Source organism: Urtica dioica, chromosome 4 (genome assembly GCF_054948205.1).
Source record: "Urtica dioica subsp. dioica isolate 48M chromosome 4, U.dioica_male_clone48M_v1_H2, whole genome shotgun sequence".
Lineage (NCBI taxonomy): Eukaryota > Viridiplantae > Streptophyta > Magnoliopsida > Rosales > Urticaceae > Urtica > Urtica dioica.
The window spans coordinates 1,827,653-1,854,428 of record NC_142759.1 but is presented as its reverse complement, the minus strand read 5'-3'; the positions used below and the strand labels follow the sequence as shown (position 1 = coordinate 1,854,428).

The following is a 26,776-nucleotide window of genomic DNA, read 5'->3' as shown; positions in this document are numbered from 1 at the left end:
ATATCCAGATTTTCCCAAAATCAAATCCGATATCCTGTTCAGTTTTGTAAACCGGATCGGTTATCCGAATCCGAATTTCGGTTAGCTGACGTGGCTCCAAATTTCGGTTTCGGTTCGGGTTTGGATATCGATTTTATCCGATTTTCGGTTCGGTTTTGTACAGCCCTATCCCATACTGCAATACACAGATTCTCAAATTTCCTTTTGTAATCTTACTCAAAAATCACGCGCAAAACATAATTCAGGAACTTACGCGCCACAAAAATTCAAAGTTGACAGGTAAGTGTAATACACTCGCTTTTCCCGAGAAACCAAGGGCTTGTTTGGTACTCATTTCAAAAGGTGTTTTTAACTTTTTGAGTTAAAAAAATAGGAAAGAAAAAGTGAAAGTGGTGTTTGGTTAAATTTTCGGAAAATTTTTTTAAAAAATTTTGAAGTTGTTTTGTAAAAGAGTAAAGAAAACTGAAAACAAATAAAAGGTGTTTTTGGAAAAAAAAAAATTTCTCTTCTCTCCTCATTCTCCTCATCCGCGCGCAAGACTTGAAAAAATAAAAATAAAAATCCGGCCATCTTCTTCAATCACCACCGAGCCTCACCATCGCCGCCAAATAGTTTTCATTTTTTTTCATTTTTTCAAAAGGTGTACCAAATAGTTTTCATTTTTTTTTTCATTTTTTCAAAAACAAAAATGAAAACTATACCAAACAGTTTTTTTTTTTTTTTTTTTTTTTTTTTTTTTTTTTTTTTTTTTTTTTTTTTCTTCAGTTTTTTCAATTTCTCAAAAACAAAAATGAAAACTATACCAAACAGCTTACAAGTTATTGAAACTAACTACAACTCCGAACTTCTCGGCCTCTCCAATTGGACTCTCTGTATTGCCACGCGACTAAATCCAAACCGTTGAAGCTACCCCCATCCGTGGATGATCTAGCTGTACGGTCAGGATCTAACGGAATCAGCCCAATGATGTCGTTTCTCTTTGCGAGTAGTAATGAAGTGAACTTTGTTAATTTTTTATTAGCTCCAGCGGATTGCTTTCCTTTTTGCTTTGGAAAAAAATAATCTTATACTAAAACTCTCTCTCTCTCTCTCTCTCTCTCTCTCTGATCGTCAATGGGTTTATGGGAAGCTTTTCTCAATTGGCTACGAAGGTTAATTAATTACACACTACATTTTTAATTCATCAAGTGTAGAAGTGTTTATATTCGATTTTAAATCGCGTTTTTTTTTTCCTTCTTGTGAGCAATATCATCTTGATTGATCGTGTAAACTTAAAACTGCTCGTTCTTCTTCGTTTATATATAATCCATTACTTGCATTAAGCTTTTGTTTAACCTCGTTTCGATTCCCTAGAGCTCTTTGTCATCTAATTAGTTTCTCTGTTTAATTTTTAACTGTATAAGCTCTTGCTTCCGTATGTCAGCTAGAGAATTACTACGCAGATTGAATTTTTTCTCGCCTATGAAACTAATATCCCCTTTGGTTTCTTCTCTGGTTTAATTTTGGTCTGAAACTCTTACAAAAATTGCTAATATACATGTGCAATATTCTCTCAGCCTTTTCTTCAAGCAGGAAATGGAGCTTTCTTTGATAGGTCTCCAAAACGCCGGCAAAACCTCTCTCGTCAATGTCGTCGCGGTTAGTACTGAATCAATCACACACCAGTGATTATATATGTATGTATGTAATATTGATTTATATATCCTAATTATCTGTGCTGATCGAAATTTCTGTTCATTAGACCGGCGGGTACAGCGAAGACATGATTCCCACGGTACATGACATTACCACGCTCGATTTTAGTTTCTGATGTGGCACATTTTTTGTAATTAATAATTTTTAGAATACACTAATTTACAAATAAATACATAATACATATAAAGTATTATATTGTAATTATAAATTAAATTTTGAGCTAATAATATAATTTTTAAAAGTTTTAGGCAAATATAGAGAATTATTCAATTCATCTCTATATATGAAGAATAGAGATGTTTTTGAAGATGTATTGCAACTTCATCTTTATCTCTATCTTCAATTTAGAGATGCATTGTGGTTGCTCTTATAATATCGACTAATTGGTAAAGTTTAGTAATATATATTCTAATAGAGAAAATAATAATAACTAGAAATAATACGTTTTTATTTATTTATTAGAATTCGAAATTCTATTCCAAATAGGAGTCCTATAGTTCCTACTTTCTACTTTCTACTTTCACCTGGGTCTCCCATATATCTTATATATACATCTAAAGAGAGAGCGTTTCTTATATTAAAAATAATACCGTAATTCTTTATCGGCCGCTTACTCAGCCAAAACCTAGAGCCGGTTCCTATCTACGTTAAGGTCAGTCTTATTTTTTTTAGGGTTGCGATTTTAAGCTTTGTTGTTGTTTATGGAGTTTATGTGATGCTTTTTACCATATCGTACTTTTTCTTAAAAAAAATTGTCGTTGCATATTCAGCTTTGGTTCAAACTTCAAACCTTGTTCATGTTATATTGCGATTGTGATTGTTAATGTTTATACCCAAATCTCCCTTACCAACATAAAAAAAAAATACATATAAATTACTCACGATTTTTTTTGAAGTGAGATGTTTCAAATTTTAGATACTATTTCGATCAGAATTAGAATAATAACGTTTCTTGTCTATAGTCCAATTTTAACGAACAAAGTACATGGATTATCAGGTGTCTCCATTCTCCAAAGAGGACTAGAGAGGAGAGCTATACTCAATTATGGAACGCCACCGTCAACCTCGAGGTATGCTCAGTAATTATCTTTAATATTATTTCGAATAAAAAATGTCCAATTCACTCTTCTTTCCTTTTTTTTTTTCGTTTTTCTTTACCAAATTTTTTATTGATGAAGATATCGGTCTACTATATTTCACCCCCAGGTTGGGAATCATATCCGCGTCATTTACTAGACTTGATTTTGGAGAAATTGAAGTCAACAAAGGATTCCTTACACTTCGGAACCGTTTGCCCCGAATGGCATTCAACATTTAAGCATAATCAACTAAAAGTAGTTGAAAAGTCACGTGAATGCCAAGTCCCAATGTTGCTATTCCCCGACGAAGAGGAGAGTTGGATCTACAACGTTATGGACGACAAAGTCGTAGCCTCCAAACTATTTGTGCCATATGAAAAGCGTTTTAGCGGCTCTTCACACGGATGGCTTGTGGCTGTTTCCAAACGTATGTCGGTAACGCTTTACAAACCCTTTTCCATGCCTATGGAAGACAATATCGATTCTAAGCACACTATTAAGCTTCCCCGGCTGAATTGTGCTTACTTCGATCCCGCCGATGCTGACAATCCAGAGTATACTAGAGTAGGATTTAATGATCTTGTCCGTAACGTACTGATCACTTCAGATCCACTAGAAAATCCCGACGAATGCATTGTCTTCTTAGTAATGCGAGATGTAGGGATTGCCTTTACCAGACTCGCCGACTGTTCGTGGACTCTGATTCATATCGACTTCGATGTGAATGATTTTAGACCCCATGGCTTCCTTTTCCATAACAATCTACTCTATGTCTCATCATACGCCGGTGCTTTACTTTCCATTGACCTCGAAACCTCGGGCGGTGGGAGTCAAGAGTTGGTAGCACCATGGATTCCAGAGGTTTCAGTAGAAGATGTTAGTCCCAATCGAAGCTATGTCACAGTTCATGTTGTTGAATCAAATTGTGGAAACATCTGGCATGTGAAAAGGCTCAGTGAGCATGGCGTAAAATCAGGCATTGTTTTTTGCAAGACAAAGAGTTTCAGAATTTTCCAATTGGATTTTGACACAGGAGAATGGGTTCCGTTGGCGAGTATCGGAGATAGAGCTCTGTTTCTGGGCGAAAACTTCCCCGTTTGTGTAGATGCTTCGGACTTTGTGGGATGTAAGCCGAATTGCATATATTTTATTCATGATAATTTAGGAAGTCCACATGATGCGATCGGTATATATCACATCGAAAATGGTACGATCGAAAGCTATTTTGGTAACGATGCAACTATTCTCTCAAGGCCAGGAAATACGCGACTGCCAGTTTGGGTTACACCTACTTTTAATACGTATTGATTCTTGTCGACCGCACTATAATATTCACTTCATTATGGTTTTTCTTTTCTCCACTCTTTATGAACATGTACTTGCTATTTAATATTGATTATTTTTTAAGTTAATGGCATCATCAAATTTCCCCACTCAGCTAGAAAATTCTGTTTGGCCTTTTCCTTATTCACTTTATAGTTTTTTTTTTCTAGAGAAAGTATAAACCGACGTTCGACGGTGATTCTATACATACTTAGTATTGCTAAGCCTGGGAAACACAGTCACATGGTGAATACGTTTTTATGCCAATAAATTTTTTAAGCCGTGACATTATTAAAATGAGCAATGAAATTCTCCAACGAATCTATAGCGTGGGATATTTGGGTGCTCATTTGTGTATGTTGATACACTAAAAATTACATTAATTTAGAAACAAACTTGAAATAGGGCATATAAGTCAATGAGATAATCCAGTCCATTCCCCATTTTGTAACCTATGTTTTGCTATTATATATTTATCATGTTTTTTTATAGGCCAATCAAGCAAATTAACCATTTTAAGATTTTTTAAACAAAAAATTGAGTAACTAACCAACTAAAACGTATGAGATTGCTCTGCAACTAACGAAATCGTGAATCCTAGATAAATAATCATAAAGATGACGACGTGGAATTATCAAGGTATTTGATGTATTCCGTTCCAAACTTATTCAGTTCTTTTTGTCGCAGTTGTGACTTTAACTCACAACTTTTCATTAGTCAATTTATTTTCAGCTTAATTGATTAATTTGTTTGAAAGTTCGTTTGATTTTTTTTATGATCATTCTATAGAATAATAATCAGCGTAAAGAACAACAAGTAAGAAATAATATACTCACCAACCGCCGCCATAATCAACACTAAATTTGTAGCAACAATCACAACGTGTGCAATGAACCTACAACGCAAACAAAAATTGTCGCATAATTTTCATAATAAGAAAATTGTTAGAATAAAAAGAACTATACTCACCAACCGCCGCCATAATCAACACTAAATTTGTAGCAACAATCACAGCGTGTGCAATGAACCTACAACGCAAACAAAAATTGTCGCATAATTTTCATAATAAGAAAATTGTTAGATTAAAAAAAAAAATCATACGAAAACAAACTCACGAGGCTTGAATTACACGATTGATGGAGCGATTATTTTTTTTTGACAAAGCGTTGGACACTCCGCGATTCGTTCTCTAGACGATGAGTGGTTCTGCCCAAGATTGAAGCCGTTGTGGAATCATAAGGCACCAATAGTTGTTGCATTTGTGTCGTTGCCTTTGCAACTCTTTCGATGCTTCTCTGGGTGTCTGCTCCGACGTTGAATATCGTTTCCTTCAAATCCTTCATTTCTGTCGCGCTACTTTGGTTTGCCAAGAGGGCAACACTTGATGCAATTCTTAAAATAAAAAAATAAAAAAAATAAAAAAAATGATCTCTATTGTTTGTCCCATACACCAAAAACAAATCGAAAAAAAAATGGAAACTTACACTGCAAGAAATGTAAAGAGAAGGATTATCATTAACACTAGGAAGCCATTTTGGTTGCAAAAGTCTTTACTTGGCAAATTGCTTATTCTCTGGTTATTCATGATCATGAAAACCCCCAAACCAATCCCACGAAACAGCCAAATTCCTGCAATGGCATATCCATGGACTCCTCTAAATGCTGTGGACTGAAAAATGTGAGAATAATTATCAATATTATTTTCCAATTAGCTTGTAAGCAATTTTCTCATAATATATTTCCATGCTTTTATCTTCAACCAAAAAAAAAGAAAGAATATATTTGAACTATGTTTTTCTACCCCAAAAAAAAAAAAATATCGAAAAACGGACGTACAGCCCAATAATGTTTATCTGTAACATTATAAACTCCATCGTAGTACTCAAAATGTCGTAAGGGATCCGGTCTTTTGAAGCTCTTCGTTTGATCCGACGAAGCGAATACTTTTCCGTTTTGCAAAATTAAAGACGCGGATAGCAAGAAGAAGAAGAAGAGAAGATGATGAAGTGTGATAGCTCTATTATTGGTGTTACTAGTCATAGGCATTGCAGTATATAATTATCTACCCTTTTTCATAAGTGTTGCAATACGAAAACCGTTATGGATGTAAAATCTGAGTAGCATGTGTTTTGATTTGATCTTACTCTTGGAAGAAGGGTGTTTGAAATTCTTGGTGTTTGAGACCAAGTAAAGTATAGAATAGCTCATTAGCTTGTAACTTTTGTTCTGGTATTGTGTTTGAGGAACACAACACACATGTCACATATTTATTGGATAGGCCACTTTTTTTCATTTTAGGCTCTTTTATTTAATTTTTTGGTTGTCTTTATAGCTAAGACTCTTTTTCGATCTCTATAAATCAAGTGTTCTTTTATTTTATGAAGGTTGAACTAAAGCTCATTTGATTTATCATGGAAAGTTTGTGAGACTCTTGGACCAATTTTTTTACTTTCTGTGGAAAACTGAAACTAAGCTGGTAATATTATATATATATACAGTAGTTTGTGCTCCGCACGATTGATTTTGAGATTGAATTTTGTGTTAATAATAGTATTTATTATATAATTATATAATATATATATAAGAACTGCATGAAAAATATAAGAAGATTTATTTACTGTTTTTAATTTAGACATAAAAATGCTTTATATATAAAAGATTAAGATTGTGGCGAATGATTTTTATTCTGTGAAAATTAAAGGCTAAAATAAAGTATATAGATTAAAGAGGAGGAAAGAGAACAATATGTGCTGTGAATTTGCAAATTAGTTTATTTTAACTAATATTTATATGTATTATATAATAGAAGAAATGACGACGAAAAATACTTATTGTTTTTTATTGGATACACTAAAATATCTAATTTTTTTTTCGATGGCTAAAATACTAATTGTTTATCTTCATGTGCACGTTATTAACTAAGTCGTTATCTTTTCACATAATGTCACTTGTAAGGCTCATATTTAAAAATGATTTAATAATTTTTTCTTAAAATTAATTAAAACAAAGAGTATATTATTTTTTATTAAAAGTAATTTAAAGCCCTTAAAAAATAAACAATAATAATTTAAAGCAACAACATCAACGACGATTCGAGAAGACTATTGGAAAAACAACACACCAAACGATAACATCAACATCAACAATGGTGTGAAGAGCAAGAGCTTGAAGAGATTCGCCGAGGAGCCCTTCTGGCTTGCGGAATAGTGTGCAAATTCATTTAGAATAAAAGTCTTGTATACTCATAACGCAAATCAACAATACGTACAAAGCTGTGTAGCGTTGAATGGAATGACAAAAATACTCATAGAGAAAAATAACTAAATAAGATTTCTATGGAATGGAAATCAAATTTATCTCTATGACAAAAGTCTTTTTCTGATTATGGAAATCGAACTTATTTCTTAATCAATTCACAACTCTCAGTATTGAGATCTAGCCTTTTATAGAGGGGCTGATACGTATTATGATTTCAATTCACAACTCTCAGTATTGAGATCTAGCCTTTTATAGAGGGGCTTATACGTATTATGATTTCAATTCACAACTCTCAGTATTGGGATCTAGCCTTTTATAGATGGGCTTATACGTATATATATATATATATATATATATATATATATATATATATACATATATATTATTACTAGTGGATTTTATAAACTATAAAATATATCTCATATAGTTACCAATTACCATAAGACAATAGGAGAACTATACTTGATGGCACTATACGTGAACTTTTATAATAATAATAATAATAATAATAATAATAATAATAAGAAATAAAAACAACAATTGAGCGTGTAAGAATGAAAGAAGGCAAAAAAAAAAAAAAAAAAGTCCCACATTGAAAGTGAAAGAGAATAATTGAAAGAGTCAGATCTTATATAATTAAAGTCATAGAAAATATCAACAAAGCTTTCATGGTTGCTCAAAGAGATAAATCGCGAGAAAGAGAGTGAGCAGAAGAGAGAGAGAGCTGATTATAACAGATTTCTATTTCAAATGGGAATGGCTTTGGCGCGCGTTTCATTTTTTTTTGCCCAAAATTTTTAACTAATATGATGAGCGTAGAAGTTAATTTTTGTAAATGTAACTTAAAAAAAAAAAAAAAAACTTCGCCCTAATATTGGGCCATGGATCTAAAATTAAAAATTGAACTACGCAGCTCCAGAAAAGCGCACATCGATGGAGGGAGGAGCGGGATAATGGAAAATGGCCCATTACGGTGGTGGTTAGAGAAAGAGAAAGGGAGAAGAGAAGAACGGCTGAACATAGATGGGACATTGGTTTTACGTCTTAGCTTCAGAAGAGATTCAGCGATGAAGATGAATTTGGGGAAAAGAAAGAATGATTAATTTAATCAGTATTTAACAGATACCGGTCTGTGACAAAAAGACCTAACTATCCTCACTAGTACAATAGATATGAGGACAAAAAGGTAAAATAATAAAACATAAAAACAAAATCGGCTAACAACTATATTAGCATTATTTAAGCAACAAGTAATGCTCAAGCCTAACTTATAACCAAGCTCTAACGCCGAAACCTGAAAATTATTACTTCTAGTCTCGTTACTCTCCCTCAAGGTGGACGAAAAATGTCCTTGAGGAACATCTTTGACATAATAGAATTCAAGTCGTCTGCTATTTGGTGATGAGTCATGACTGGGAACAATTTCAAATCACCGCACTCTCGGAAAAAATAGAGATCAATCTCTATATGTTTAGTCTGCTCATGAAATGAGGGATTTGAGGCAATATGAAAAGCTGTTTGGTTGTCATCAAATTTCCCCACTCAGCTAGAAAATTCTGTTTGGCCTTTTCCTTATTCACTTTATAGTTTTTTTTTTTTTTTTTTCTAGATAAAGTATAAACCGACGTTCGACGGTGATTCTATACATACTTAGTATTGCTAAGCCTGGGAAACACAGTCACATGGTGAATACGTTTTTATGCCAATAAATTTTTTAAGCCGTGACATTATTAAAATGAGCAATGAAATTCTCCAACGAATCTATAGCGTGGGATATTTGGGTGCTCATTTGTGTTAATGTTGATACACTAAAAATTACATTAATTTAGAAACAAACTTGAAATAGGGCATATAAGTCAATGAGATAATCCAGTCCATTCCCCATTTTGTAACCTATGTTTTGCTATTATATATTTATCATGTTTTTTTATAGGCCAATCAAGCAAATTAACCATTTTAAGATTTTTTAAACAAAAAATTGAGTAACTAACCAACTAAAACGTATGAGATTGCTATGCAACTAACGAAATCGTGAATCCTAGATAAATAATCATAAAGATGACGACGTGGAATTATCAAGGTATTTGATGTATTCCGTTCCAAACTTATTCAGTTCTTTTTGTCGCAGTTGTGACTTTAACTCACAACTTTTCATTAGTCAATTTATTTTCAGCTTAATTGATTAATTTGTTTGAAAGTTCGTTTGATTTTTTTTATGATCATTCTATAGAATAATAATCAGCGTAAAGAACAACAAGTAAGAAATAATATACTCACCAACCGCCGCCATAATCAACACTAAATTTGTAGCAACAATCACAACGTGTGCAATGAACCTACAACGCAAACAAAAATTGTCGCATAATTTTCATAATAAGAAAATTGTTAGAATAAAAAGAACTATACTCACCAACCGCCGCCATAATCAACACTAAATTTGTAGCAACAATCACAGCGTGTGCAATGAACCTACAACGCAAACAAAAATTGTCGCATAATTTTCATAATAAGAAAATTGTTAGATTAAAAAAAAATATCATACGAAAACAAACTCACGAGGCTTGAATTACACGATTGATGGAGCGATTATTTTTTTTGACAAAGCGTTGGACACTCCGCGATTCGTTCTCTAGACGATGAGTGGTTCTGCCCAAGATTGAAGCCGTTGTGGAATCATAAGGCACCAATAGTTGTTGCATTTGTGTCGTTGCCTTTGCAACTCTTTCGATGCTTCTCTGGGTGTCTGCTCCGACGTTGAATATCGTTTCCTTCAAATCCTTCATTTCTGTCGCGCTACTTTGGTTTGCCAAGAGGGCAACACTTGATGCAATTCTTAAAATAAAAAAATAAAAAAAATAAAAAAAATGATCTCTATTGTTTGTCCCATACACCAAAAACAAATCGAAAAAAAAATGGAAACTTACACTGCAAGAAATGTAAAGAGAAGGATTATCATTAACACTAGGAAGCCATTTTGGTTGCAAAAGTCTTTACTTGGCAAATTGCTTATTCTCTGGTTATTCATGATCATGAAAACCCCCAAACCAATCCCACGAAACAGCCAAATTCCTGCAATGGCATATCCATGGACTCCTCTAAATGCTGTGGACTGAAAAATGTGAGAATAATTATCAATATTATTTTCCAATTAGCTTGTAAGCAATTTTCTCATAATATATTTCCATGCTTTTATCTTCAACCAAAAAAAAAAAGAATATATTTGAACTATGCGTTTTTCTACCCAAAAAAAAAAATCGAAAAACGGACGTACAGCCCAATAATGTTTATCTGTAACATTATAAACTCCATCGTAGTACTCAAAATGTCGTAAGGGATCCGGTCTTTTGAAGCTCTTCGTTTGATCCGACGAAGCGAATACTTTTCCGTTTTGCAAAATTAAAGACGCGGATAGCAAGAGGAAGAAGAAGAGAAGATGACGAAGAGTGATAGCTCTATTATTGGTGTTACTAGTCATAGGCATTGCAATATATAATTATGTACCCTTTTTCATAAGTGTTGCAATACGAAAACCGTTATGGATGTAAAATCTGAGTAGCATGTGTTTTGATTTGATCTTACCCTTGGAAGAAGGGTGTTTGAAATTCTTGGTGTTTGAGACCAAGTAAAGTATAGAATAGCTCATTAGCTTGTAACTTTTGTTCTGGTATTGTGTTTGAGGAACACAACACACATGTCACATATTTATTGGATAGGCCACTAATTTTTTCATTTTAGGCTCTTTTATTTAATTTTTTGGTTGCCTTTATAGCTAAGACTCTTTTTCGATCTCCATAAATCGAGTGTTCTTTTATTTTATGAAGGTTGAACTAAAGCTCATTTGATTTATCATGGAAAGTTTGTGAGACTCTTGGACCAATTTTTTTACTTTCTGTGGAAAACTGAAACTAAGCTGGTAATATGATACATATATATATATATATACACACACAGTAGTTTGTGCTCCGCACGATTGATTTTGAGATTGAATTTTGTGTTAATAATAGTATTTATTATTAAAATTTAATAACTAACATAATTATATAATATATATATAAAACAAAAAATTAGAAAAATAGCCAACTTAAACGTTTGATATTGCTAAATAGCCAAGGTTTGGTAAATATTAAGTAAATAGCCATATATGATGACGTGGCTTAATATGGCAGTGGCTATTTACTTGATATTTACGTTTGTAAATATATAAAAATGACTATTTACCTACTATTTATCAAACCTTGGCTATTTAGCAATTCTCAACGTTTAAGTTGGTTATTTTGCTATATTACCCTATATAAAAACTGCATGAAAAATATAAGAAGATTTACTTACTGTTTTTAATTTAGACATAAAAATGCTTTATATATAAAAGATTAAGATTGTGGCGTATGATTTTTATTCTGTGAAAATTAAAGGCTAAAATAAAGTATATAGATTTAAAGAGGAGGAAAGAGAACAATATGTCCTGTGAATTTGCAAATTATATTATTTTAACTAATATTTATAAGTATTACATAATAGAGGAAATGACGACAAAAATACTTATTATTTTTTTATTGGATACACTAAAATATCTAATTTTTTTAGATGGCTAAAATACTTATTGTTTATCTTCATTTCCACGTTATTACCTAAGTCGTTATCCTTTCAGAGAATGTCACTTCTAAGGCTCATATTTAAAAATGATTTAATAATTTTTTCTTAAAATTAATTAAAACAAAGAGTATATTATTTTGTATTAAAAGTAATTTAAAGCCTTTAAAAAATAAACAGTAATAATTTAAAGCAACAACATCAACGACGATTCGAGAAGACTATTGGAAAAACAGCACACCAAACAAACGATAACATCAACATCAAGAGCTTGAAGAGATTCACCGAGGAGCCCTTCTGGCTTGCGGAATAGTGTGCAAATTCATTTAGAAGAAAAAGTCTTGTATACTCATAACACAAATCAACAATACGTACAAAGTTGTGTAGCGTTGAATGGGATGGCAAAAATTCTCATAGAGAAAAATAACTAAATGAGCTTTCTATGGAATGGAAATCAAATTGATCTCTATGACAAAAGTCCTTTTTTTATTATTATGGAAATCGAACTTATTTCTTAATCAATTCACAACTCTCAGTATTGAGATCTAGCCTTTTAAAAGAGGGGCTTATACGTATTATGATTTCAATTCACGACTCTCAGTATTGAGATCTAGCCTTTTATAGAGGGGCTTATACGTATATATATTATTACTAGTGGATTTTATAAACTATAAAATATATTTCATATAGTTACCAATTACCATAAGACAATAGGAGAATTATACTTGATGGCACTATACGTGAACTTTTATAATAATAATAATAATAATAATAATAGTAATAATAAATAAAAACAACAATTGAGCGTGTAAGAATGAAAGAAGGCAAAAAAAAAAAAAAAAAGTCCCACATTGAAAGTGAAAGAGAATAATTGAAAGAATCAGACCTTATATAAAGTCATAGAAAACATCAACTCCGAATCAGCAAACTCCAAATTAGCTGAGATGAGAGACTATTATTATTTTGTGGTTCGTGCCGCAGAATGAACAAGTAGAGATAGGGACATTTCCGCCTTCGGGCCCACCACCACCGCCCCGCGCGGCGCTGCTCCTCCGCCACGGCCAGCCCCGCCAGCGCCGTCTGGTCCACCGACACGGCCAGCAGCTCTGCCACCTACAGAGAAGAGAAACAACGATTAATGACTGACCTTGGTGAATGGAAACTACCAAAAAATCATTATGAATTTACCTTTATTGAAAACGTAGACAACTACACTTAAGAGTTAAGACTACTGATATAGCTCCAACAATGGCAGCTATTTCATATGGATCAATCGCCTCGTGTTGGTGCGTTTTCATGGCAACTGAATTGCTCGCATAAAACCATTTCCCTCAATCCTATTTGCAAACAAGAAGCCAGAACAAGGAAAAGGAAAACAATAAACAGAGCCATTGTCGCTCAGAGAGCGAAATCGAGAAAGAGAGTGAGTAGAGAGAGAATGAGTGAGCAGAGACGAATTATAACAAAAAGTTTCAAATGGGAATGGCTTTGGCGCGCGTTTTATTTTTTTCCCAATATGTTTTTAAATTGATAATTGGAAATTAATTTTTTTGTAAATGTAACTTTAAAAAAAAAAAAAAAAAAAAAACACTTCGCCTTCAGCGAAGAAGATGAATTTGGGGAAAAGAAAATGAAATAATTTATTTAATCGGTGTGACAAAAAGACCTAACTATCCTCACTAATACAATAGATATGAGGACAAAAAAGGTAAAACAATAAAACATAAAAACAAAATCGGCAATTAGCTATATAAGCATTATTTAAACAGCAAGTAATGCTCAAGCCTAACTTATAATCAAGCTCTAACCCTAAAACATGAAAATCTAACTTCTAGTCTCAATACTCCCCCTCAAGGTGGACAAAAAATGTCTTTGAGGAACATCTTTGACATAATAGAATTCAAGATGCAGGCTTTAGTAAAAACGTCTGCCAATTAGTGATGAGTCCTGACTGGGAACAACTTCAAATCACCGCGCTGCAAATGCTCTCGGAAAAAATAGAGATCAATCTCTATATGTTTACTCCGCTCATGGAATGAGGGATTTGAGGCAATATGAGAAGCTGCTCGGTTGTCACAAAACAACACAGTCGGACTTATCGACACAACCTTCAGATCTTATAAAAGTTGTTTGAGCCAGAGGAGTTCACTTGTGGTAGTAGCAAGAGCTCTATACTCTGACTCTGCCTCTGCTGAAGATCTGAAAACTGTAGTTTGCTTCTTTGACTTCCACGAGATAATTGCATCCCCTAAGAACACACAATATCATGTCACCAATCTCTTTATGTCGCTGCATGTAGCCCAATCTGTGTCTGAGAATCCTCGAACCTGTGTGGAAGAATATCCTAAATAGAACAAACCCAATTCTGGAGTCTTTTTAATATACCCGAGTAGATGGTGAACTGCTTGTAAATGTAGGTCACATCGAGTCTGTAAGAATTGGCTTAATACATTTACAAAACAAATAATATCCGGACTAGATATTGTCAAGTAAAGCAATCTTCCAATGAGACTTCTATAATGTGTAGGATCAGGCAAAAGAACACGATCGGTAGAATTGAGTTTATGTCTTGGATTCATAGGAGTAAAAGCAGGTTTTGAATCTAAGAAACTATAATCCTAAAAAAGTTGTAAAGCATACTGCATATGATTAAGGATAATACCTTTTGTGGAACGAGCAATCTCAATACCAAGAAAATATTTTAAAGGACTTAAGTCTTTCAGTTTGAATTGAGATTGCAAAAAAACTTTTGACATTAGAAATCAGAAGAGCTGTTAGGATTAGCCAGGATAATGTCATCAACATTAAAAATTGGCATCATAAATCACGAATATACGAGAAAAAACACGAAAAGACTCATCCAAACACATACTCATTCTCATATTTCAACAAAATAGGAGTTAAAACTTAAGTTTTAACCTAAATCATTCAATAAGATAATATCCCGAACTACATATCAAGCCAATTTATATGATTTCAAGCACAACAATCCAAAATCATTCTAAACCCATAAACTTTAAATTAAATCCATAAAATTTGAAATTTAAGCCAAATACACACACATACTTTATAGACGATGAGAGTGAAATTGAAGAGCGAGTGTTGTTCCAGGCATCGTCGCCGTCGTACATTCGAGTATCATCACCGTCGTTTTTCCGAGCGAGATTCCGTTAGGATGCGAGAGAGTGAGAACAAGATGAGACGGAAAGAAAGAGAGAGTAAATATCCTAAATTTTAAAAAGAGAAATTTCATTTTCTAGACCCAAAAGTTATGGAAATATCTCAATTAGACCCGCTAGTTAAAAAATATCTAAAATTGGACTTTTGTACCAATTTTGGACGAAAATACCCTTAATTCAAAATTCTTCTCTCATTTTCAAATCATCTTCATCACAATTCTTGTCACTTTCGAATTGGTTGCGCTAGGATTAGAACTCTCGGTGGTCGATTTTGAGGAATTTTGGTATATGTTTAGCTTCGATTTTGAGGGTTTCGCATCGTTTTTGAAAAAAATTCCATAGTTTTTGAGGGTTTCGGAAACTCGTCAGAACGTGTCGGAATCCATCGGAACTCGTCGGAACGTGTCGGAATCCATCTTTGGAGGTGAATTTTTTTTTTTTTTAAAAACTGGGAATTTCCGATGAAGATCATCGGAATCCGCCGAATCCGATGGATTCCGATGGTCTTCGTCGGAATCCATCGGAAATTTCCGATGAAGACCATCGGAATCCATCGGATTCGGTCGGAATCCGATGGATTCCGATGATCTTCATCGGAAATTCCCAGTTTTAAAAAAAAAAAAAAAAAATTCACCTCTAAATTTCATTCAAATCAACCTTAAAAAAAAAAAAAAAAACCTCCAATTCGGTCGAATTTGGTGTGGTGGGCGTTGGAACTCGTCGGATTTGGTGTGGTTGGGCGTCGGAATGGGGCTCACGTCGGATTTGGTGTTCTTTGGTGTGGAGAGAAAATGAGAGTGAGAATGAAAGAGATGGAAAGAGATGGAGAGATGGTTTATTTTTGAATTAAGGGTATTTTCGTCCAAAATTGGTACAAAAGTCCAATTTTGGATATTTTTTAACTAACGGATCTAATTGAAATATTTCCATAAATATGTGACGGGGCAATTTTGTAAAATTGCACGTACTTTCCAAATTTTCCGCAATTAGCCCAAACAAATATCCCAGACTGCAATACACACAGGTTCTCAAATTTCCTTTTGTAATCTTACTGTCAAAAATCACGCGCAAAACATAATTCAGGAACTTACGCGCCGCAAAAATTCAAAGTCGACAGGTAAGTGTAATACACTCGCTTTTCCCGAGAAACCAAGTTATTGAAACTAACTACAACTCCGAACTTCTCGGCCTCTCCAATTGGACTCTCTGTATTGCCACGCGACTGAATCCAAACCGTTGAAGCTACCCCCACCCGTGGATGATCTAGCTGTACGGTCAGGATCTAACGGAATCAGCCCAATGATGTCGTTTCTCTTTGCGAGTAGAAATGAAGTGAACTTTGTTAATTTTTTATTAGCTCCAGCGGATTGCTTTCCTTTTTGCTTTGGAAAAAAAATAATCTTATACTTTGATAAAACTCTCTCTTTCTCTTTCTCTCTCTCTGATCGTCAATGGGTTTATGGGAAGCTTTTCTCAATTGGCTACGAAGGTTAATTAATTACACACTACATTTTTAATTCATCAAGTGTAGTAGTGTTTATATTCGATTTTATATCGCGTTTTTTTTTTCCCTTCTTGTGAGCAATATCATCTTGATTGATCGTGTAAACTTAAAACTGCTCGTTCTTCTTCGTTTATATATAATCCATTACTTGCATTAAGCTTTTGTTTAACCTCGTTTCGATTCCCTAGAGCTCTTTGTCTAGTTTCTCTGTTTAATTTTACTGTATAAGCTCTTGCTTCCGTATGTCAGCTAGAGAATTACTACGCAGATTGAATTTTTCTCGCCTGTGAAACTAATATCCCCTTTGGTTTCTTCTCTGGTTTAATTTTGGTCTGAAACTCTTACAAAATTTGCTAATATATATGCAATATTCTCTCAGCCTTTTCTTCAAGCAGGAAATGGAGCTTTCTTTGATAGGTCTCCAAAACGCCGGCAAAACCTCTCTCGTCAATGTCGTCGCGGTTAGTACTGAATCAATCACACACCAGTGATTATATATATGTGTGTATGTATGTAATATTGATTTATGTATCCTAATTATCTGTGCTGATCTAAATTATGTTCATTAGACCGGCGGGTACAGCGAAGACATGATTCCCACGGTACATGACATTACCACGCTCGATTTTAGTTTCTGATTTGGCACATTTTTTTTTTGTAATTTTGGAGCTAATTTGTGAATTTTGTGCAATATTTCAAAGGTTGGGTTCAATATGAGGAAGGTAACAAAAGGGAATGTGACGATAAAGCTGTGGGATCTCGGAGGCCAGCCCAGATTCCGCAGCATGTGGGAGCGGTATTGCCGTTCCGTCTCTGCTATTGTGTAAGAATATCGTAGTTCTTGCACATAAGTATAACAAATACTATGATTTGCATTTTGAACTCTTATGAATATAGCAATAATTCGGATAGCTTACATTTTTGAAATTTTTTCTTCACTATTTGTGTTTGGGGTGATAATTCAATGATGTCCATCATATCTATATGAGCCAGAGTTTGATCAAAGTCAAATAATTTTGGGATAAATATGGGGGAAAAAGTGTAATTGAGCTAAAGAATAAGAAACTTTCAAAAGCTCGGGGGTAAAAAAGTGTACGGTAGATTTAGTCCTTTGGTGATTGTTTTCCCTTTGGCTTCATGCAGTTATGTTGTGGACGCTGCTGATCCAGAAAACTTGACGACGTCGAAGAGCGAACTTCATGATTTGCTGAGCAAGGCCTCGCTGAACGGAATTCCCTTGCTGGTTCTGGGGAACAAGATCGACAAGCCCGGTGCTCTCTCCAAACCGGCTTTGACTGACGAAATGTAAGATTGACTTTACAAATCTTTTTGAGTGATAGCTTAACTAGTCTTATTAGGGATAGTCCCACATCGACTGGGTATTACGATCCTGAGCTCTTTATAAGGTTTGTGGGTTACTTCTCTAATTGCCAAGTTTGGTTTTAGATGGAACCCCACACTTTTAAGATGGTATCAGAGCCTAGGATCGTAATACCCAGTCAATGTGGGACTATCCTTGATACACCCCCTCACGCGCACAGACACAAGCACACATTGGCACAGGCACTGGAAGCGTGAAGTATAAGCCCGATCAGGTAGCCCACAACCGAGAATGGGCCCCGCTCTGATACCATGGGTTCCATTCTAAAACCAAGCTTGGTAATTAGAGGAGTAACTCACAAACCTTATACAGAGCCCAGGATCGTAATACCCAGTCGATGTGGAACTACCCTTGATAAGTCTTGTTAAGATAGTGGGTCTTCTGCTTCACTTGTCTTTACCTTTATGAGCTTTGCGGGTTCAGATATCACGTTGAGTACCATGGAAATACGTCTAAGAACCAATTGGCCATAAAAATAAAAAAAAAAATAAAAAAAATAAAAAAAAAAACTCATAACTTTATAAGCATTGTTAAAGTATTTTTTTGAGCCCAACTTTGCATCAAATCCCGGAAACTCATGATATTGAGATTATAGGTTACGTCTCTTGTTTCCAATTATTCTTTAGATGGGCGATCCATCGAAGTTTATATTATTTGAGAACTTGTTGAAAGTTTGTTTTTGTGTCCTTGTCATGATTTTGTGTTGGGGTCGTTTGGTGCAGGGGACTGAAATCCATAACGGACAGAGAAGTCTGTTGCTACATGATCTCTTGCAAGAACTCGACCAACATTGATTCCGTTATCGATTGGCTAATAAAGCATTCGAAGTCGACGACCTGAGCTTTGCGAGATTGTGATCAACTCTTCTTCTATTCTTGTTCACCCATGTGTCGTATAGTTTTCTTGAGGAAGTTCGTTTGCTCTTTAACTCTAATTGCTTATTTGTTTGTTTGTCTCTCTTGGCTTTTTCTTTATTCATCCTCAGCTGTTGTAACATATGAGTTCATTGAGTTGTTAGTACTGGGTACATATTTGATTCTCTCTCACTCTTTCTTTATCTTTTCTATCATCCATATTTTATCTATTTTATGTTCAGACCAGTGTGAATATGAAAACCTCTACAATAGCTAGTTTTATGGTCAGGTATGCAGTTGGGATAAACGACACCAAGATCAAACGAAATTTAAAAATAGAGAAACACCAATTAGTGCTAGTGAGGAGCTAGGACAAATTGTCAAAGGGGTTTTTCAAGCCCAATGCAGGCCCGGACCCAGGGCACAACAGAGACTTTTTTACTGGGATCGAGCCTCGGAGTAAAACTTAGAGATTATTCCTAAATTATGACCTCCACACTAGTTTATGACCAAAATTTAATATGTCTAATTTATTCCAAAACTATGACTACCTTGCATTTTTTGGTACAAAAATACCCTCAATAAAACATCTTTTCTTGTTATTTTCGTTTTATTTACTCTCTCTCTCTCTCTCTCTCTCTCTCTAATTGTGCTTAGCTAAGAAGACATTTTTCAGTGACTTCATGCTCAAGAACGATTCTTAGAATTCTAAAAAAGTTTGTAAACAATTTATGAAAAACTGGAAAATCGTTGAAGATTTATTGACATCGATGTCAATAAAAGATAAAAATATCAATAAATCTTTAAATGAATTCGCAGATTTTTTTTTTCAGATTTAAAAAAAAAAAACTTCCTGGTGAGCTTTTTCTTCGTCGCTTAGGGTTAGGTAATCCTAAGGTTTATGATAACGTGGGTTAGTTTTTTTTTAAGAGAAATAAGAGAAAAAATGATAAATAGTAAAAATATAATTGCACAAAAAGTCTGGTCATATAGTTTTGGATTAAATTAGATATATTAGATTTTAGTCATAAGCTAGTATTGAGGTCATAGTTTAGGAATAATCCCTAAAACTAACTAAAGCCAAACTAAAACTTTCCTTTTTCCTTTCAAATATGCACTTTTAATTTAACGTAATTATATTTTTTAATTTAGACTTCATATAATTAATAATAGTTTTTAATTTAAATATAGAAAGATATTTTCACAAAAAAAACCTTGACATAAAGAGTGTATTTGTATTTAAAATAAATATATATTTGATCCTTAAATAAGAAGGTTTAAGATTTTTTGAGGGTCTGGTCCAAAGTCGAAGACCTATATCTTTTACAGAACCTTAACCTTTCAATAGACTCGGTTTGGTCCATGGACTAATCCTATTTCGAAGCAGGTCGGAATAAATAAATAGGGTCGTGTGGGTTGGATGATTGGTGGACGACGGCCTTAAAATAGGCAGATTTTTATAAAGAACTTTGGGTTTATTCTCAAAATAATGTTCAAATATAGTGCTTATATTTCTCCTAATTATTTTTTTTAAAATTTAATTCAAAATAGTAAATATTTTATCACCAAATTAGGTTGGTTGACATTAGTATTAGGTGAGAATGTGGATTCAAATTCTACTAGTATAATCATTCTTTCATATGGGAAACTTTGTGATATTTGTGTTCCAATATTTTTGATCGTGTATGCATGTAACATACTTAAAAAGGAAAATGAAAACATCAGAAAAGAATAAATAAACCCCTCATAAAACCTGTAAAAAAAAAAAAAAAAAAAAAAAAAAAGAAAAAGAAAAAGAGGGAAGATAATCATAATATACAGTTATACACTGATATGAACGAAGATATGAGTCCTCTAAAACCTTAGCCGTAAACCCGCTTCTTCCTTTTCTTCAACTTCCGCCATGGACGCTCTCACCGGACCACCGCGAATCCCTCCTCCGCCGCCCAAATTCGAACCGAACTCCGACAAAATCACTCGCCGCCTCCTCAAACACGGCGTCGATCCGACTCCGAAGATCATCCACACTCTCCGCAAGAAAGAGCTCCAGAAGCACAACCGCCTCGCCGCGAAATCTCCGTCGCCTCCGCTCTCCGCCGCCCAAACCCGAGCCCTAGCCGAAGAGTCCGCATTCCAGACCATGAAGCTCGAGTACCGAGCTCTCTCCGACGGGAGAGAGGAACTCGACGATCTCAGAAAGATGTTCGAGATTCGTCGGAGAGACGAACTCCGGTGGGTTCTCGACGACGACGTGGAGGTCGAGAAAGAGTGGCTTGACCACGGCGGCGGAGAGCTCCGGCGAGAACCGCCGCGGCGGAGGAAGCGGAATGAAACCGAGGTCCTTAGGTTTCTCGTCGAAAGGTTTGAATTCATTTCGCAACAAAAAAAAAAATTAATTGATGATTTTCGTAATTGGAATTGTTTGTGTGGATTAGGATTAGTGCTACGAGGATGGTCCGGGGAGATTGGAAGCTTCCGAGGATGATGAAGCAGTCTGGCTTGGAGTTCACTGAAGCTCATCTTCTTCGGATCGTCGGCGAGCTTGGCTCCAAGAAGGACTGTTGGGAACGAGCTTTGTCTGTTGTTGAGTGGGCTTATAGCGACAAAGACAAGAAGAGAAACAAGAGCAGGTTTTTAATAATTTCATCTTCTCGCTTTCCTTTTTCCATTGTTTTGATTTTCTATATACATATATACAGATATGCTAATTGGTATGCACGTTTGGGCAAATGAAAATGTGAGCAAAAAATAAAGTTGTGGGAGAAAAATTATTTACATAGAAAACTTGCATTTTGGTAAAAAAATTTGCAGTACTTTGCCTTTTGCCCCCATGAATAATTAGTTTCCTTCAATGCTCCTTCTCAACTAAACTTCTGGCTCCTCCAGTGAAATCTAAATTTCAGTTGTTACTTAACCTAAGATTCTCTTTCACCAGAAGTTTCCTCAAATCAAACAACACAAGATAAATTCAATGGATACTTAATTTTTTGTTCAGGTTCCAAACATACTATAAGGGTTTGTGATTATGTAATTATGTAGGTTTGTTTACACAAAGCTGTTGTCGGTTCTGGGGAAAGCAAGGAGGTTCAATGAAGCTCTCAGAGTCTTTGAAACCATGCTTGTAATCCCATATATCATTTTGTTTTTTTGAATTTTTGTTCTGAATTAAAGAATGATAATTGATTACTAGACTATAATAACACATAATTTATCCAGGGAGATTATCATATATATCCCGACATGGCTGCATATCACAGCATCGCTGTCACGCTTGGCCAAGCGGGTCGCCTGAGGGACTTGATCAAAGTCACGGAAAGAATGAGAGAGACGCCTTCTAAAAAGGTTAAACATATGCGCAACAAGAATTGGGACCCGACTCTGGAACCCGATATCGTTGTATACAATGCCGTAAGCGTGTCTCGATTTGTTTTGTTTATTTATTTATCTTTATTTGTTTTATTGTGATTTCGCTTATGTAGCTGATTGATTGCCGAACAGGTACTAAATGCTTGTGTGTCCTCTCGTCAATGGAAAGGGGTTTCGTGGGTTTTCAAGCAGATAAGAGCGAGTGGCTTAAAGCCCAATGGAGCAACTTATGGTCTTGCCATGGAGGTAAAACTATATTCAACTTGCTTCTGAATATTTTTTGTTACACTAAGAAGAAGAAAAAAAAAAAAAGCACAGTTTTAAACTATTGTTGGGCTTGGTGAAAGGTAATGCTAGAATCTGCAAAGTATGACCTCGTCTACGAGTACTTTCAAAAAATGAACAGAAGTGGTGAAACTCTTAAAGCTCTCACTTATAAAGGTAGGTTCTTTTTCTCTCTTTTTTACCGTATATTTGCTTCATGGTGTTTAGGGTATAAAACATCTGTTGGACTACATTGTATTTGCTCTTACATTGCTCTTTTCTAGTTCTCGTCAAAGCTTATTCGAGTGAAGGGAAAGTGAAGGAGGCTGTTGAAGCAGTCCGTGAAATGGAACAAAGGGGCGTCGTCGGAGCAAGCAGCGTATACTATGTCTTGGCTTGTTGCCTTTGTAGCAATGGAATGTGGAAGGATGCCATGTTAGAGGTAATTGTTTTTAAAAAATATTTTTTTTCTTTTTTGTGAAATAATCTTGATGTAGAATTGGAATAAGATCGCTTTGACTTCCATGTGTGATAACTGTGGATGTTATTTACCTGAATGTTTTTTCTTTGTTTTTTGTGGTGGAAAACCCATAATGAAGATTTCGAAGGTGATTGAAAGACTCGTTTTTTGAACTCATTGTTTCGATATATAAACCATGCAAAAGATTGGAGAATTATGATTAAGGCTGTGTTTTCTCTCTTCTATTTTTGGTTAGCTACGTGAAATCAGCTCTCCATCATATGTGTTTGGGCTGTTTTTTTTTTTTTTTTTTTTTTTTTTAAATTACTTGTTAGAAGATCAAGTCCAAGGCTTTGATGCCAATTTGAAGTAAAAATAAATTTGGTCCCCGGGTCAAAAGAATCAAGGTCCTTTGACTCTTATCGTGATTCACACCTCTCGTTGTTGTCATTTATTTTAGGGTATTTTAAGTGAGTTTCTTTCTTCCTATTATGAACATCACTTCAGGTCGAGAAGATGAGTAGGCTATCGGATTCTAGACCCTTAGAAGTCACCTTCACTGGCATGATAACGTCCTCCATGCACGCTGGACACATCGACGATTGCATGTCTATCTTTGAACACATGAAAAGTCACTGCTCTCCCAACGTCGGGACTGTAAATATCATGCTAAAAGTCTACGGGCGTAATGACATGTTCTCTAAAGCCAAGGCGTTGTTTGAAGAGACGAAGAGAACTAATATCGATCCCTCGGAAGACCTTAATGTCGTGCGAGACGAGTTCACGTACGGCTCGATGCTTGAGTCGTGTGCCATGGCTCTCCAATGGGAATATTTCGAGTACGTGTACAAGGAAATGGTTCTATCTGGGTATCAACTTGATCAGACTAGACATTCTTGGCTTCTTTTGCAAGCATCCAAAGCCGGGAAGGTAATGGTCTTTTTGTTTTTTTATGCACACAAATAGACCTTAAACTGATTTCTGCACTAATTTTTTGAGCAACAATTGGTTTTGTAGTATTTTTAGTCATTTTCATAAATAAACCAATAAATAAAAATATTTTTCATTAAGAGATATATATAAACTTAAATAAGTTATTTGTATTAAATCCTACTCTAACAATAAAAAAATTATGAAAATTTTGCGCAGTCGCATTTGTTGGAGCACGCCTTCGACGCGATCTTAAAAGCCGGAGAAATTCCCAATCCGCACTACTTCACGGAAATGTTGCTCCACGCCACGGCTCGGGACGATTACGACAGGTGTGTCACCCTCATCGACACGATGTCCCTCGCTCCGTTCCAATTCACCGAAGCGCAGTGGAAAGAGATCTTCGAGAGGAACACTGACCGGGTTACCCGGGCCCACTTGGAGAAACTCTCGGATTCCCTCGAGAACTGCGAAGTGAAATCGGAAGCCACGGTCGTGAACTTGTCCAAAGCTTTACGGAGAAGTCTATGCGAAGACAAGCTCTCTATTTCCGGACGGCCTAATTCGGAAGAAGAAATCATTGCCGCCCCTGAAAAAACAACGGGCGTCACAGAGTGTTCCGAGGAGGAAGAGATCATCGGCGATGATGAGAGTGACTCCGACGAAGAACTCGCTCACAGCCTCGGCGTTTCGTTGCGTGAAATATCTGTGGCTCATGGTCATACAGGATTCGAGGAGCTCTTTTTTAACGGGGTCGATGATGAGTCCGATAAATCCGGTTTGCCTTCGGCAATGGAAGTGCTTGAAGGTTGGAAAGAAAGCAGGAAAAAAGATGGGAAATTCTCTTCTGGTTTTGGTGTAGGTTTTTAAATGTCAGCCAGAAACTAGTGTCATTTATGTATGGGATTCTGTAAGTTTTGTACAAAAATTCCTGAAACTGGTTATGTTAAAAAAAAAAGAGGAGATAGAATCAAAAGTACTGTGAAAATGCATGTTTGTAACTTTGTATTAGTAATTAAAAAAACATTTTATATAGTCATTAAAATAGTGGATAATTAAATATTTTCTCAAAATTTTGCTGGCTTGGTCATAATTTCTTTATAACTTTTATGAATACCAAACATACTCTTGAAAATCGAAACTAAACTTTTATCGTATTATCCGTCGCGGCAAATTATTTTGTTTTATTTAATAATAATAAAAAAAAAAAAAAATTCCCTTCGGTGGTACTGATTTTGATCTTCAAGGTATAGAAGGGAATTTACAAGAACTTTTATGCTCAAGCCCAGGAATTAGATGACATGTCGTTTTGATCCATTTCCTAAATTACCCTTTCCGTCTCACGGCTCTGTCGTCTACCCCTAAAACCCTCTACTACGAAAACAACACAAATCAACTGTTTCCTCTGCGATTTCAAGTTTCTTCGCAGAAAACCACCATGTCCATAGCCACGAAGCTCTCCTTCAAGGCCCTATCTCGTCGTCTCTTCTCCGGCAATCTACTCTCCAACGCCGCCGTATTCTCCACCGCCGCAGCCTCCTCCGGCGGCAAGCTTGACCGCATCGCCGACGAGCTGTTGTCCCTCACCAAGCTCGAGAGGCAAGATTACTCGATCCTCTTCCGCTATAAGACCGGCCTTAACCGGTACGGACCTGCGATCTCCGCTGGAGCTCCGGTCGACGCCGGATCCGGAGCGGCGGCGGCGCCGGAGGCGGTGGAGAAGACGGCGTTCGACATAAAGCTGGAGAAGTTCGACGCGGCGGCGAAAATCAAGATCATCAAGGAGGTTAGGGCTTTCACGGAATTAGGGCTCAAGGAGGCCAAGGATTTGGTGGAGAAAGCTCCTACGGTCTTGAAAAGGGGCGTCACCAAGGAACAAGCTGCTCCGATTCTTGAGAAGCTCAAGGAATTAGGTGCGACTGTGCTTTTGGAATAATACCGATATTCATAATCATAATGACAACAATATCAAAATTATTTTGATACAATCAATTTTTTTTTTCTTTGGCGTAGAATAATAATTTGTTGAGGTTAGTTATGTATTGACGAGTTTTGTTTGGGCAGCATTTCTATTTTTTCGTGATATACAATTTTGGTGCTCGTGTTTATCGCTTCACTGCAAGCCTGCAATTAAGAAATATCAAAGATCTCTCGTTGTTTCTGCACTTTTCCTCTTTCTACGTTTTACCAAATCCCAATCGATTTGGTTTTATGTTTGTTCTTTTGCTATAACGAACACATCTAAGATTATTGTGGGTTTCACTTTCTGAGAGACCGAGTGTTGATCTGAGGATTCTTCTTATCCTGCAATAGAAGAGTTAGAAATGGTTGCGCATTTAGTTGCAGAACCTATAGTGTTACTTGAAAATCATTAACGAATATATGACTGTTTTACTGAAGAAATACGTCTCGTTAAAGACAAGATGAATTAGAATTTGAAGTTGCGAGCTATGAGGCTGTTGGAATATCGGAATTATCATCCATAACCGCTCAAGATTTGGAGCGCAAGTCACTTTGATAAATAGAAATGTTTGGTTGATTGAGGGACGTTCAGATAATACAAAGTCAAAACGTGGTGAAGGAGAAGTGAAGTTTTCTTCTTTTGTTGGTGGTGATATGAGTCAAAAATAACTTAACCGATCCAGAGAATGAGAAAAGAGCATGACTTTTCTCCTGAATCTAAAATCCGACAAGCGTGAAGTCTTCTTCGAGCAACCTCTGCCATGCAGATGAAAAAACGGTCCGATACTTCGAGTTTTTGTCGGTCGACAAAGTTGGGTTTGAAAATGGCAGTGGTTCCAAAGCTCTTTCCCACAAAACCAGAAAGGAAAAAAAAATTGAAATCAAAGAATTGGGTATCATTTGTTGCGTTTCGTTGTTATAGCTGTAGGAA

The 26,776-nt window shown here is 35.4% G+C and overlaps 4 protein-coding genes and 1 long non-coding RNA gene across 7 annotated transcripts; 3 read left to right on the top strand and 2 right to left on the bottom strand.

Annotated features, from left to right (window-relative positions):
* Positions 1–1,070: 1,070 nt before the first annotated feature.
* LOC149399142 (F-box protein At2g26160-like) lies at positions 1,071–4,205 on the top strand. 3 transcript variants are annotated; one of them, XM_089613201.1, is made up of 5 exons: positions 1,071–1,151; positions 1,557–1,638; positions 1,742–1,774; positions 2,693–2,765; positions 2,902–4,205. In XM_089613201.1, the coding sequence occupies exons 4-5, from the start codon at positions 2,741–2,743 to the stop codon at positions 4,080–4,082; spliced, it is 1,206 nt and encodes a 401-aa protein (XP_089469327.1). In that variant the 5' UTR covers positions 1,071–1,151; positions 1,557–1,638; positions 1,742–1,774; positions 2,693–2,740; the 3' UTR covers positions 4,083–4,205. The 3 variants fall into 3 exon arrangements, with proteins under 3 accessions (XP_089469327.1, XP_089469328.1, XP_089469329.1); XM_089613202.1 differs by lacking the exon at positions 1,742–1,774; XM_089613203.1 differs by lacking the exons at positions 1,071–1,151; positions 1,557–1,638; positions 1,742–1,774 and adding an exon at positions 2,015–2,347.
* Positions 4,206–5,286: 1,081 nt separating this feature from the next.
* On the bottom strand, positions 5,287–6,172 carry LOC149399141 (uncharacterized). Its single transcript, XR_016296702.1, has 3 exons — positions 5,934–6,172; positions 5,582–5,766; positions 5,287–5,489 (listed from the first exon to the last, which is right to left on the bottom strand). It is a non-coding gene; the product is annotated as an uncharacterized LOC149399141 (long non-coding RNA).
* Positions 6,173–9,553: 3,381 nt separating this feature from the next.
* LOC149399140 (uncharacterized) lies at positions 9,554–10,864 on the bottom strand. Its single transcript, XM_089613204.1, has 5 exons — positions 10,627–10,864; positions 10,280–10,464; positions 9,912–10,187; positions 9,766–9,824; positions 9,554–9,691 (listed from the first exon to the last, which is right to left on the bottom strand). The coding sequence occupies exons 1-5, from the start codon at positions 10,834–10,836 to the stop codon at positions 9,672–9,674; spliced, it is 750 nt and encodes a 249-aa protein (XP_089469330.1). The 5' UTR covers positions 10,837–10,864; the 3' UTR covers positions 9,554–9,671.
* A 5,610-nt stretch (positions 10,865–16,474) lies between these two features.
* On the top strand, positions 16,475–19,055 carry ARLA1D (ADP-ribosylation factor-like A1D). The gene is made up of 6 exons (XM_089611416.1): positions 16,475–16,613; positions 17,008–17,089; positions 17,198–17,230; positions 17,330–17,451; positions 17,772–17,933; positions 18,732–19,055. Exons 1-6 carry the CDS (start codon positions 16,576–16,578, stop codon positions 18,847–18,849), a joined length of 555 nt encoding a protein of 184 aa, XP_089467542.1. The 5' UTR covers positions 16,475–16,575; the 3' UTR covers positions 18,850–19,055.
* Positions 19,056–20,627: 1,572 nt separating this feature from the next.
* On the top strand, positions 20,628–24,871 carry DG1 (Tetratricopeptide repeat (TPR)-like superfamily protein). The gene is made up of 9 exons (XM_089611414.1): positions 20,628–21,224; positions 21,299–21,493; positions 21,903–21,984; positions 22,080–22,271; positions 22,362–22,475; positions 22,577–22,670; positions 22,778–22,935; positions 23,461–23,883; positions 24,103–24,871. The coding sequence occupies exons 1-9, from the start codon at positions 20,767–20,769 to the stop codon at positions 24,751–24,753; spliced, it is 2,367 nt and encodes a 788-aa protein (XP_089467540.1). The 5' UTR covers positions 20,628–20,766; the 3' UTR covers positions 24,754–24,871.
* The last annotated feature ends 1,905 nt before the right edge of the window (positions 24,872–26,776 follow it).